This window comes from Agelaius phoeniceus, chromosome 26 (assembly GCF_051311805.1).
Source record: "Agelaius phoeniceus isolate bAgePho1 chromosome 26, bAgePho1.hap1, whole genome shotgun sequence".
Taxonomy (NCBI): domain Eukaryota; kingdom Metazoa; phylum Chordata; class Aves; order Passeriformes; family Icteridae; genus Agelaius; species Agelaius phoeniceus.
Genome location: NC_135290.1, coordinates 3,888,169 through 3,902,073, shown reverse-complemented (window position 1 = coordinate 3,902,073; position 13,905 = coordinate 3,888,169). Strand labels below are relative to the sequence as shown.

The 13,905-nt window shown below is 52.5% G+C and overlaps 1 protein-coding gene and 3 pseudogenes across 1 annotated transcript; all 4 read left to right on the top strand.

Annotated features, from left to right (window-relative positions):
* Positions 1–876: 876 nt before the first annotated feature.
* On the top strand, positions 877–1,650 carry LOC143695750 (feather keratin Cos1-2-like; annotated as a pseudogene).
* A 2,771-nt stretch (positions 1,651–4,421) lies between these two features.
* Positions 4,422–5,202, top strand: LOC129130807 (feather keratin Cos2-2-like; annotated as a pseudogene).
* A 2,757-nt stretch (positions 5,203–7,959) lies between these two features.
* Positions 7,960–8,739, top strand: LOC143695752 (feather keratin Cos2-2-like). Its single transcript, XM_077190849.1, is given in 3 exon segments — positions 7,960–7,989; positions 7,991–8,113; positions 8,419–8,739. Coding segments are annotated over 3 exon segments (474 nt in total).
* Positions 8,740–11,490: 2,751 nt separating this feature from the next.
* LOC129130808 (feather keratin Cos1-2-like) lies at positions 11,491–12,267 on the top strand (annotated as a pseudogene).
* Positions 12,268–13,905: the final 1,638 nt, after the last annotated feature.

Sequence of the window (13,905 nt, the reverse complement as noted above, 5' to 3'; positions counted from 1 at the left end):
TGCTAGTTCTCTGCCACCTTCAAGCCACGACAATTCAGTGTTAGATTCCATACAAAGTGCCATTACTGATGGCAAAGGAAACATCTTTCTCTCTGAGATCATGACCACTACAGGGAAGAGCCCTGCTGCTCTGACCTGCACATACCCTCAGGAGGGTCACCCAAGCACAGAATGATGCACGTGTGCTCAAACACTCCAGCATGGAATAATGCAATGATCGGAATGGTCCCAGAAAGTTAGCAAAGAGTCAGGGACAGTCAGAAAAAAATGTGCAGTTCTGGGAACTCTGATGAGGAGATACTAGGGGCAATTGTGCCCAAAAATTACTCAGGTATCCTGGACAAGGATCAGGCCCCAGACAACTGGTATTCCCAGAGGACCACAGAGAGTGCACAGAAAAACAATGAGCCAAATGAGGCCAACACAATTTTTCTCTGAGCACTGTTTGAGTAGCAACAGGTCCAACCCTCCCAGCAGATGCAGACCTGTGTGCAACAGTGAGTGAGCATCATGGAGAGATGGGAAAAGCAACAGAAAATGATGTGTCATGAGCCCTCACATGGCAGTCCTTGGGCATGTGGGCAAGGAGCACGAGACTGACACCCATTTCCTGACAACTTGGACAAAACCAAACCCACAGGAATGACACAGGTGAACATATTTTTCTGCAGAGGATGATGCCAGCCAATGGTGTGAGATTCCAAATGCACCCAGCATTGGTTTTGCACAGGAAATCCTTGAATCTCTCATTCCAGCATTTAGAGAAATGACCCTTCATGTAGGAAAGCACAGAGAATTAGCCGGGAAATGAAAAGGCAGCAGTGCAGGAAACCAGGACACAGCTCCTACCATTAGCTGAGATGGTGCACATTTGACATGAGCTGGTCACAAAATTATGACTTCCACTGAGGTGCCTGTTGGCCTGAGGCAGGTCAGGACTGCTATAAAAGGCAGCCCAAGTCTCTGCTCTCTCATCCACTTCTCTCACCTCCTCCTCTTCAGGAATCTGGTGAGTAGGAAAACTCATCTTGTCCTCCATCTGCTGCTGCTTCTTCAAGAGCAGCTCTTGCCAGGCTGGAGGTCTCAGCTGAGAAGAGCTGTTGTAGTGCTGGGCTGGGAGCTACTTGTGCTGGGAGAGGGCAGGGCAGAGAAGGTCTTGTGCAGACAGAGAGAGGTTGGAACTTTGCTGAGGTGACTCCTGGGCTTTGAGCTGGGTATTGCAATGTGGGCCAGGAGGTGCCCACATTGTGCAGGGTGTTTGGGTGCAGTGCTGCTTCTCACGTGTCCTCACTTTGTGCTTCTCCCTGCCCTCTGTGCCAGGTGCACCTGTGAGCCCCAGCCATGTCCTGCTGCAAGCCCTGTGACCCTTGCTGCCAGCCCTGTGGGCCCTGCCCGCTGGCCAGCAGCTGCAATGAGTGCTGTGTCAGGCAGTGCCAGAGCTCCCATGTTGTCATTCAGCCGCCTGCTGTGCTGGTGACCCTGCCTGGGCCCATCCTCAGCTCCTCCCCACAGAACACCGCCGTGGGATCCTCCACCTCGGCTGCTGTTGGCAACATCCTCAGCTCTGGCGGAGTGCCCATCAGCTCTGGGGGCTTTGACATCTCCTGCATCACCAACTGCTATGGTGGCAGCAGGTGCCGTCCCTGTTAAAGCTGCTGGCAATGTCTTCTGGCAACAACGCCCAAGCCTTCAAAGCATGGTTTTGGGCAGGAAATAGAGCTTCAGAAAATTGTACTTATATTTCTGGACCATCGCTCCCTTGTTCTATTCTCCTCTCCTTTTCTGTCCCTCCCTTCCCTAGGCAGTCTAGCGTGGACCTGCCGTCCTTCCTCCCTCTGCATAGCAGTGCAAAGAGCACCGCATGGGAGCTTCATCTTAGTCGCTGCTTCTGGTACTCTCTGTGTGCCATCTCCTTTTCTTCTGTAAACGTATTAAAGATGTGTTGCATTCAAGCCTTGGTCTCTTTGTGTCGTCTCTTGTTTTGGGGGAACTCCTCCAGACTACCCAAGAAAAAGGTGGAGAAATCAATGTTTAGGGCTCGCTGTAACATATTTTACTTTGTGCCCATTTCCCTTGGAGCTGTGAAGAACATCTCTGGCTACTCAGCAGCCAAAGGCCATCATGGAGACTTTGGCTCCATAGGAGTGGGGCTGTGAAACAACAAGGATTGGGAACAGCCCTCAACTCATCTCTTCCTATCCCTCCTTCATTGCCTGGCCTAGCGAGTGTGGGCAGCAATCCTGGAAACAAGGAGATGAAATCCAAACCTCACACAGTCCCTCAGCACTCAGCAGGGCCCAGCTGCTGCCCATACACGCAGGGCTGAGGGGACCGCACCTCCGGGCACAGCCAGCAGGGGCGCTGCTGGCTCCCGGCCTGGCGGGGCGCGTGCGATGATTCCCCCGTGGCAGCAGAGGGCACTGTGGCAAGTGCTTGGGTGTCATGCTGTAGTGGCGGCTTGACTGAGATGGGAAGGGATGGAAGAAAGGCTTAGCTTTGCAAAGCCCGAGGGGCAGCTGATCCAGTGCCCCAGATGCACTCTCTGGAGAAACCAGCGGGAATGGCAGGATCAAGGAAGAACTCCCGGGGTGGTGGACGAGATCGATCAGAAGCTCTGTAGCTGCAGCTGGAACTGCGGGATGTCTCAGCAGGCTGGAGCTGCGGGGCTACAGTGCAGCAAAACACAGAGCAGTGCTGAGGAGGCAGCAGGGGCCCTGCAGTGGAATCCTGACTCTAACATTGCAAGGAAAGGCGGGGTGCGGATTCCGAGCACTTGGACATATTAACATATGGTGAAAAGTCCCTTTTTTAGTGAGGTAGAATGTTAACAAGGTTCCAAATCAATGCCTGCTCTTACGAGCAGAGCTCCACACACAGTAAAATAAAGTCAGCAGGAGACGGAACCCAGCAGTGGTGATGAATTCTCCCCACAGCTCTGCATTGTCTCTCCCTTACGATAGCTGAGAGACAAAGAGAGCCAGGGGCTGCAACTAAGCCCGTCATCCTTGTCCAAATGTCTCAGCATCACTGGCCTACAGGAGAAACCCTCAGAGAAGAAATGTTCATCCTGATGCCCTTCTCACCTGAGCTTGGCCACTTCTTTCTCTTTCTTTACTACCCAGTCGTTAAGGTTTCCTAGCAAATTATGGGATAAAATTCCCTGAGGAAAAAGAATCAAATGAAAAGATTCTGCCCCTCAACAGCCACGAAAGCGGAGGGAGCAGGATTCAGCTATGTTATGTGGTTATATCTCACAGCAGAGCAATACCTGAATATGGGTTCCTTTGGTCCAAGAACCATTTCCTGGGGGGTCTTGGAACCCTTCTCAGTCAGCTCCCGGATGCTGAGATGTAGCAGTGCATGTGGCATTGGCCTGGACAGGAGGAGCCTGTGTACCACTCAGGTCACCAGCAACATTCCACCAAAAGGGGATCCACTGAATGATAACAACCTGCAGAAGTGGGCAAGCTTGCCTTGGTGTTTCTCCCTCTCCATAAAACAAGAAATGGAGAGTGCAGGAGGCAGAAACTGATTTCAGTTTCAGAAGCTAGTTCTCGACCTGCTTGAAGCCACGACCATTCAGCGGTGGATTCCATACAAAGTGCCATTCCTGATGGCAAAGGAAACATCTTTCTCTCTGAGATCATGACCACTCCAGGGAAGAGCCCTGCTGCTCTGACCTGCACATGCCCTCAGGAGGGTCACCCAAGCACAGAATGAGGCAAAAGTGCTCAAAAAAACCTGCATGGAATAATGCAATGATTGGAATGATCCCAGAGAGTCAGCAAAGAGTCAGGAACAGACAGAAAAGATGTGCAGTTATGGGAACTGTGCTGATGAGATAATGGGGACAAGAGTGGCAGAAAATTACTCAGGTATCCTGGACAAGGATCAGGTCCCAGAGAACTCCTGGTATTCCCAGAGGACCACAGAGAGTGCACAGAAAGACCATGAGCCAAATGAGGCCAACACAATTTTTCTCTGAGCACTGTTTGAGTAGCAACAGGGTCCAACCCTCCCAGCAGATGCAGACCTGTGTGCAACGGTGAGTGACCATCATGGAGTGATGGGAAAAGCAACAGAAAATGATGTGTCATGAGCCCTCACATGGGCATGGGCATGTGGGCAAGGAGCACGAGACTGACGCCCATTTCCTGACAACTTGGACAAAACCAAAGCCACAGGAATGACACAGGTGAACATATTTTTCTGCAGAGGATGCTGCCAGCCAATGGTGTGAGATTCCAAATGCACCCAGCATTGGTTTTGCACAGGAAATCCTTGAATCTCTCATCCCAGCATTTAGAAAAATGACCCTTCATGTAGGAAAGCACAGAGAATTAGCCGGGAAATGAAAAGGCAGCAGTGCAGGAAACCAGGAATGAAACCCCTACTATTACCTGGGATGGTGCACATTTGCCATGTACAGGTCAGAAAATAACCACTTCCACAAAGGAGCCTCTGGGCCTGAGGCAGGTCAGGACTGCTATAAAAGGCAGCCCAAGTCTCTGCTCTCTCAGCCACTTCTCTCACCTCCTCTTCTCAGGAATAAGGTGAGTGGGAAGCCTCTTCTCCTCCTCCTTCTGCTGCTGCTGCTGCTTCAAGAGCAGCTCTTGCCTGGCTGGAGGTCTCAGCTGAGAGGGGCTACAAGAGCCCAGGGCTGGGAGCTGCTTGTGCTGGGAGAGGGCAGGGGAGAGAAGGTCTTGTGCAGACAGAGAGAGAGGCTGGAACTTTGCTGAGGTGGCTCCTGGGCTTTGAGCTGGGCACTGCAATGTGGGCCAGGAGGTGCCCACATTGTGCAGGGTGTTTGGGTGCAGTGCTGCTTCTCACGTGTCCTCACTTTGTGCTTCTCCCTGCCCTCTGTGCCAGGTGCACCTGTGAGCCCCAGCCATGTCCTGCTGCAAGCCCTGTGACCCTTGCTGCCAGCCCTGTGGGCCCTGCCCGCTGGCCAGCAGCTGCAATGAGTGCTGTGTCAGGCAGTGCCAGAGCTCCCACGTTGTCATTCAGCCGCCTGCTGTGCTGGTGACCCTGCCTGGACCCATCCTCAGCTCCTCCCCACAGAACACCGCCGTGGGATCCTCCACCTCTGCTGCTGTTGGCAACATCCTCAGCTCTGGCGGAGTGCCCATCAGCTCTGGGGGCTTTGACATCTCCTGCATCACCAACTGCTATGGTGGCAGCAGATGCTGTGGTCCCTGCTAAAGCTGCTGGCAATGTCTTCTGGCAACAACGCCCAAGCCTTCAAAGCATGGTTTTGGGCAGGAAATAGAGCTTCAGAAAATTGTATTTAGAGCTTTGGACCATCGCTTCCTTGTTCTATTCTCCTCTCCTTTTCTCCCCATGGCCGTCTAGTGTGGGCATGCCGTCCTTCCCCCCTCTGCAGAGCAGTGCAAAGAACACCACATGGGAGCTCCATCTTAGTGGCTGCTCCTGGTGCTCTCTGTGAGCCATCTCCTTTTCTTCTTTAACCTCATTAAAATTGTCTTGCATTCAAGCCTTGGCCTCTGAGTTGTCTGTTGTTCTGGGGGAACCCCTCCAGTTTTCTCAGGAAAAAGATGGAGGATGCAATGCTTGGGGCACCCTGAAGTGGATTTTATTTTGTCCCCCTTTCATTTGGAGCTGATGAAGAACATCCCTGGCTACTCAGCAGCCAAAGGCCATCATGGAGATGTTGGGTCCAAAGGAGTGAGAATGGGAAACAACAACACCAGGCGACAGCCCACAACTCATCTCTTGCCATCCTTCCTTCATTTCCTGGCCTAGGGCCTTTGGCCAGCCCTCCTGGCAACAAGGAGATGAAATCCAAACCTCGCACAGTCCCTCAGCACTCAGCAGGGCCCAGCTGCTGCCCAGACACGCAGGGCTGAGGGGACCGCACCTCTGGGCACAGCCAGCAGGGGCGCTGCTGGCTCCCGGCCTGGCAGGGCGCGTGCGATGATTCCCCCATGGCAGCAGAGGGCGCTGTGGCCTGAGGTCCTAGGCCACGTGGTAATGGCGGCTTGATTGAGACGGGAAGGGATGATAAAAAGGCTTCGCTTTACAAAGACCAAGGGGTAGCGGTGATCCTATTACCCCAGCTCGACTCTCAGGAGTAGCAAGCTGGAATGGCAGAAATGAGTGAAAATCACAGGGTGGTGGATAAGATGTAGTAGAAGCTCTGCGGCTCTCGATGGAGCTGTGGGTTGTCTCAACAGGCAGGGGGCTACAGTGCAGCAAAATCCAGAGCAGTTCCAAAAAAGCAGCAGGGGCCCAACAGAGGCAGCCCGGCTCCAAACAGTGCAAGGAAAGGCGGGTTGGGGATTCCAAGCACCTGAACATCTTGTGAAAATTCCATCTTTTACTGAGGTAGACTGTTAACAAGGTGCCAGTGCAACGGTTGCTCCGAGGAGCAGAGCTCCAGGCACAGTAAAAAAAAAGGCAGCAAGACATGCAACACTGCAGTGGGGATGAACTCTCCCCACAGTGCTGCAGCCTCTCTGCCCTCTGAAAGCTGAGAGAGAAAGAGATCCAGGGTCTGCACCCAACCCCATTTTCCCACTCCAAATGTCTTTGCATTTCTGGCCTCCCGGAGAAACCCACAGATAAGAGAAATGCAGCTAGATTCCCTCCTCCCCTGAGCTTGGCCACTTCTTTTTTCATTGTGAAGTACCCAGTCGTTAATGTTTCCAAGCAACTTATGAGACAAAATTCTTTGAGGAAAAAGCATTAAATGAAAAGATTCTGACCCTTAACAGCTTCTAAAGGGGAGGGAGCAACACTCAGCTATGCTGTGTGGGTCAAGCACACTGTCCTATATCTCACAGCAGAGCAACACCTGAATAGGGGTTCCTTTGGTCCAAGAACCATTTCCCGAGGGGTTTCACCCTGCTCAGTCAGCACCAGGATGCTGAGATGCAGAAATGCATCTGCCATTGGCCTGGAGCAGGAGCCTGTGTCTCATCCTGGCCACCAGCAACATTCCACCAGAAGGGGATCCACTGAATGATAACAACCTGCAGAAGTGGGCAAGCTTGCCTTGGTGTTTCTCCCTCTCCATAAAACAAGAAATGGAAAGTGCACGAGGCAGAAGTTGATTTTAGTGCTAGTTCTCTGCCACCTTCAAGCCACAACCATTCAATGTTAGATTCCATACAAAGTGCCTTTCCTCATGGCAAAGGAAACATCTTTCTCTCTGAGATCATGACCACTTCAGGGAAGAGCCCTGCTGCTCTGACCTGCACATACCCACAGGAGGGTCACCCAAGCTCAGAATGATGCATGTGTGCTCAAACACTCCTTCATGGAATAATGCAAAGATCTGTATGGTCCCAGAGAGTTAGCAAAGAGTCAGGGACAGTCAGAAAAAAATGTGTAGTTCTGAGAACTCTGATGAGGAGATACTAGGGGCAATTATGCCCAAAAATTACTCAGGTATCCTGGACAAGGATCAGGCCCCAGATAACTCTTGGTATTCCCAGAGGACCACAGAGAGTGCACAGAAAAACAATGAGCCAAATGAGGCCAACACAATTTTTCTCTGAGCAGTGTTTGAGTAGCAACAGATTCCAACCCCCCCAGCAGATGCAGACCTGTGTGCAACAGTGAGTGAGCATCATGGAGAGATGGGAAAAGCAACAGAAAATGATGTGTCATGAGCCCTCACATGGCAGTCCTTGGGCATGTGGGCAAGGAGCACGAGACTGACGCCCATTTCCTGACAACTTGGACAAAACCAAAGCCACAGGAATGACACAGGTGAACATATTTTTCTGCAGAGGATGCTGCCAGCCGATGGTGTGAGATTCCAAATGCACCCAGCATTGGTTTTGCACAGGAAATCCTTGAATCTCTCATTCCAGCATTTAGAGAAATGACTCTTCATGTAGGAAAGCACAGAGAATTAGTCGGGAAATGAAAAGGCACCAGTGCAGGAAACCAGGACTCAGCTCCTACCATTAGCTGAGATGGTGCACATTTGACATGAGCTGGTCACAAAATTATGACTTCCACTAAGGTGCCTGTGGGCCTGAGGCAGGTCAGGACTGCTATAAAAGGCAGCCCAAGTCTCTGCTCTCTCATCCACTTCTCTCACCTCCTCCTCTTCAGGAATCAGGTGAGTGGGAAAACTCATCTTGTCCTCCGTCTGCTGCTGCTTCTTCAAGAGCAGCTCTTGCCTGCCTGGAGGTCTCAGCTGAGAGGAGCTGTTGTAGTGCAGGGCTGGGAGCTGCTTGTGCTGGGAGAGGGCAGGGGAGAGAAGGTCTTGTGCAGACAGAGAGAGAGGCTGGAACTTTGCTGAGGTGACTCCTGGGCTTTGAGCTGGGTATTGCAATGTGGGCCAGGAGGTGCCCACATTGTGCAGGGTGTTTGGGTGCAGTGCTGCTTCTCACGTGTCCTCACTTTGTGCTTCTCCCTGCCCTCTGTGCCAGGTGCACCTGTGAGCCCACAGCCATGTCCTGCTGCAGGCCCTGTGACCCTTGTTGCCAGCCCTGTGGGCCCTGCCCGCTGGCCAGCAGCTGCAATGAGTGCTGTGTCAGGCAGTGCCAGAGCTCCCACGTTGTCATTGAGCCGCCTGCTGTGCTGGTGACCCTGCCTGGGCCCATCCTCAGCTCCTCCCCACAGAACACCGCCGTGGGATCCTCCACCTCTGCTGCTGTTGGCAGCATCCTCAGCTCTGGCGGAGTGCCCATCAGCTCTGGGGGCTTTGACATCTCCTGCATCACCAACTGCTATGGTGGCAGCAGATGCTGTGGTCCCTGCTAAAGCTGCTGGCAATGTCTTCTGGCAACAACGCCCAAGCCTTCAAAGCATGGTTTTGGGCAGGAAATAGAGCTTCAGAAAATTGTATTTAGAGCTTTGGACCATCGCTTCCTTGTCCTATTCTCCTCTCCTTTCCTCCCCATGGCAGTCTAGTGTGGGCGTGCCGTCCTTCCCCCCTCTGCAGAGCAGTGCAAAGAGCACCACATGGGAGCTCCATCTTAGTGGCTGCTCCTGGTGCTCTCTGTGAGCCATCTCCTTTTCTTCTTTAACCTCATTAAAATTGTCTTGCATTCAAGCCTTGGCCTCTGAGTTGTCTGTTGTTCTGGGGGAACCCCTCCAGTTTTCTCAGGAAAAAGATGGAGGATGCAATGCCTGGGGCACGCTGCAGTGGATTTTATTTTGTCCCCCTTTCATTTGGAGCTGATGAAGAACATCCCTGGCTACTCAGCAGCCAAAGGCCATCATGGAGACGTTGGGTCCAAAGGAGTGGGAATGGGAAACAACAACACCAGGCGACAGCCCACAACTCATCTCTTGCCATCCTTCCTTCATTTCCTGGCCTAGGGCCTTTGGCCAGCCCTCCTGGCAACAAGGAGATGAAATCCAAACCTCACACAGTCCCTCAGCACTCAGCAGGACCCAGCTGCTGCCCAGACACACAGGGCTGAGGGGACCGCACCTCTGGGCACAGCCAGCAGGGGCGCTGCTGGCTCCCGGCCTGGCGGGGCGCGTGCGATGATTCCCCCATGGCAGCAGAGGGCGCTGTGGCCTGAGGTCCTAGGCCATGTGGTAATGGCGGCTTGATTGAGACGGGAAGGGATGATAAAAAGGCTTCGCTTTACAAAGACCAAGGGGTAGCGGTGATCCTGTTTCCCCTGCTCGACTCTCAGGAGTAACAAGCTGGAATGGCAGAAATGAGTGAAAATCACAGGGTGGTGGATAAGATGTAGTAGAAGCTCTGCGGCTCTCGATGGAGCTGTGGGTTGTCTCAACAGGTACAGTGCAGCAAAATCCAGAGCAGTGCTGAAAAAGCAGCAGGGGCCCAACAGAGGAAGCCCGGCTCCAAACAGTGCAAGGAAAGGCGGGTTGGGGATTCCAAGCACCTGAACATCTTGTGAAAATTCCATCTTTTACTGAGGTAGACTGTTAACAAGGTGCCAGTGCAACGGTTGCTCCGAGGAGCAGAGCTCCAGGCACAGTAAAAAAAAAGGCAGCAAGACATGCAACACTGCAGTGGGGATGAACTCTCCCCACAGTGCTGCAGCCTCTCTGCCCTCTGAAAGCTGAGAGAGAAAGAGATCCAGGGTCTGCACCCAACCCCATTTTCCCACTCCAAATGTCTTTGCATTTCTGGCCTCCCGGAGAAACCCACAGATAAGAGAAATGCAGCTAGATTCCCTCCTCCCCTGAGCTTGGCCACTTCTTTTTTCATTGTGAAGTACCCAGTCGTTAATGTTTCCAAGCAACTTATGAGACAAAATTCCTTGAGGAAAAAGCACCAAAACGAATAGATTCTGCCCCTCAACAGCTTCTAAAGGGGAGGGAGCAACACTCAGCTATGCTGTGTGGGTCAATCACACTGTCCTATATCTCACAGCAGAGCAACACCTGAATAGGGGTTCCTTTGGTCCAAGAACCATTTCCCGAGGGGTTTCACCCTGCTCAGTCAGCACCAGGATGCTGAGATGCAGAAATGCATTTCCCATTGGCCTGGAGCAGGAGCCTGTGTCTCATCCTGGCCACCAGCAACATTCCACCAGAAGGGGATCCACTGAATGATAACAACCTGCAGAAGTGGGCAAGCTTGCCTTGGTGTTTCTCCCTCTCCATAAAACAAGAAATGGAAAGTGCACGAGGCAGAAGTTGATTTCAGTGCTAGTTCTCTGCCACCTTCAAGCCACAACCATTCAGTGTTAGATTCCATACAAAGTGCCATTCCTGATGGCAAAGGAAATATCTTTCTCTCTGAGATCATGACCACTCCAGGGAAGAGCCCTGCTGCTCTGACCTGCACATACCCACAGGAGGGTCACCCAAGCACAGAATGATGCACGTGTGCTCAAACACTCCTTCATGGAATAATGCAAAGATCTGTATGGTCCCAGAGAGTTAGCAAAGAGTCAGGGACAGTCAGAAAAAAATGTGTAGTTCTGAGAACTCTGATGAGGAGATACTAGGGGCAATTGTGCCCAAAAATTACTCAGGTATCCTGGACAAGGATCAGGCCCCAGATAACTCTTGGTATTCCCACACGACCCACAGAGAGTGCACAGAAAGACCATGAGCCAAATGAGGCCAACACAATTTTTCTCTGAGCACTGTTTGAGTAGCAACAGATTCCAACCCCCCCAGCAGATGCAGACCTGTGTGCAACAGTGAGTGAGCATCATGGAGAGATGGGAAAAGCAACAGAAAATGATGTGTCATGAGCCCTCACATGGCAGTCCTTGGGCATGTGGGCAAGGAGCACGAGACTGACACCCATTTCCTGACAACTTGGACCAAACCAAACCCACAGGAATGACACAGGTGAACATATTTTTCTGCAGAGGATGCTGCCAGCCGATGGTGTGAGATTCCAAATGCACCCAGCATTGGTTTTGCACAGGAAATCCTTGAATCTCTCATCCCAGCATTTAGAGAAATGACCCTTCATGTAGGAAAGCACAGAGAATTAGTCGGGAAATGAAAAGGCAGCAGTGCAGGAAACCAGGACTCAGCTCCTACCATTAGCTGAGATGGTGCACATTTGACATGAGCTGGTCACAAAATTATGACTTCCACTAAGGTGCCTGTTGGCCTGAGGCAGGTCAGGACTGCTATAAAAGGCAGCCCAAGTCTCTGCTCTCTCATCCACTTCTCTCACCTCCTCCTCTTCAGGAATCTGGTGAGTAGGAAAACTCATCTTGTCCTCCGTCTGCTGCTGCTTCTTCAAGAGCAGCTCTTGCCTGCCTGGAGGTCTCAGCTGACAGGAGCTGTTGTAGTGCAGGGCTGGGAGCTGCTTGTGCTGGGAGAGGGCAGGGGAGAGAAGGTCTTGTGCAGACAAAGAGAGAGGCTGGAACTTTGCTGAGGTGACTCCTGGGCTTTGAGCTGGGTACTGCAATGTGGGCCAGGAGGTGCCTTGGCTGCAGGGTGTTTGGGTGCAGTGCTGCTTCTCACGTGTCCTCACTTTGTGCTTCTCCCTGCCCTCTGTGCCAGGTGCACCTGTGAGCCCGAGCCATGTCCTGCTGCAGGCCCTGTGACCCTTGTTGCCAGCCCTGTGGGCCCTGCCCGCTGGCCAGCAGCTGCAATGAGTGCTGTGTCAGGCAGTGCCAGAGCTCCCACGTTGTCATTCAGCCGCCTGCTGTGCTGGTGACCCTGCCTGGGCCCATCCTCAGCTCCTCCCCACAGAACACCGCCGTGGGATCCTCCACCTCTGCTGCTGTTGGCAACATCCTCAGCTGTGGCGGAGTGCCCATCAGCTCTGGGGGCTTTGACATCTCCTGCATCACCAACTGCTATGGTGGCAGCAGATGCTGTGGTCCCTGCTAAAGCTGCTGGCAATGTCTTCTGGCAACAACGCCCAAGCCTTCAAAGCATGGTTTTGGGCAGGAAATAGAGCTTCAGAAAATTGTATTTAGAGCTTTGGACCATCGCTTCCTTGTCCCATTCTCCTCTCCTTTCCTCCCCATGGCAGTCTAGTGTGGGCGTGCCGTCCTTCCCCCCTCTGCAGAGCAGTGCAAAGAGCACCACATGGGAGCTCCATCTTAGTGGCTGCTCCTGGTGCTCTCTGTGAGCCATCTCCTTTTCTTCTTTAACCTCATTAAAATTGTCTTGCATTCAAGCCTTGGCCTCTGAGTTGTCTGTTGTTCTGGGGGAACCCCTCCAGTTTTCTCAGGAAAAAGATGGAGGATGCAATGCCTGGGGCACGCTGCAGTGGATTTTATTTTGTCCCCCTTTCATTTGGAGCTGATGAAGAACATCCCTGGCTACTCAGCAGCCAAAGGCCATCATGGAGACGTTGGGTCCAAAGGAGTGGGAATGGGAAACAACAACACCAGGCGACAGCCCACAACTCATCTCTTGCCATCCTTCCTTCATTTCCTGGCCTAGGGCCTTTGGCCAGCCCTCCTGGCAACAAGGAGATGAAATCCAAACCTCACACAGTCCCTCAGCACTCAGCAGGACCCAGCTGCTGCCCAGGCACGCAGGGCTGAGGGGACCGCACCTCCGGGCACAGCCAGCAGGGGCGCTGCTGGCTCCCGGCCTGGCGGGGCGCGTGCGATGATTCCCCCATGGCAGCAGAGGGCGCTGTGGCCTGAGGTCCTAGGCCACGTGGTAATGGCGGCTTGATTGAGACGGGAAGGGATGATAAAAAGGCTTCGCTTTACAAAGACCAAGGGGTAGCGGTGATCCTATTACCCCAGCTCGACCCTCAGGAGTAACAAGCTGGAATGGCAGAAATGAGTGAAAATCACAGGGTGGTGGATAAGATGTAGTAGAAGCTCTGCAGCTCTAGATGGAGCTGTGTGTTGTCTCAACAGGCAGGGGGCTACAGTGCAGCAAAACTCAGAGCAGTGCTGAAAAAGCAGTGGGGTGCAACAGAGGCAGCCCGGCTCCAAACAGTGCAAGGAAAGGCGGGTTGGGGATTCCAAGCACCTGAACATCTTGTGAAAAGTCCATCTTTTACTGAGGTAGACTGTTAACAAGGTGCCAGTGCAACGGTTGCTCCGAGGAGCAGAGCTCCAGGCACAGTAAAAAAAAAGGCAGCAAGACATGCAACACTGCAGTGGGGATGAACTCTCCCCACAGTGCTGCAGCCTCTCTGCCCTCTGAAAGCTGAGAGAGAAAGAGATCCAGGGTCTGCACCCAACCCCATTTTCCCACTCCAAATGTCTTTGCATTTCTGGCCTCCCGGAGAAACCCACAGATAAGAGAAATGCAGCTAGATTCCCTCCTCCCCTGAGCTTGGCCACTTCTTTTTTCATTGTGAAGTACCCAGTCGTTAATGTTTCCAAGCAACTTATGAGACAAAATTCCTTGAGGAAAAAGCACCAAAACGAATAGATTCTGCCCCTCAACAGCTTCTAAAGGGGAGGGAGCAACACTCAGCTATGCTGTGTGGGTCAAGCACACTGTCCTATATCTCACAGCAGAGCAACACCTGAATAGGGGTTCCTTTGGTCCAAG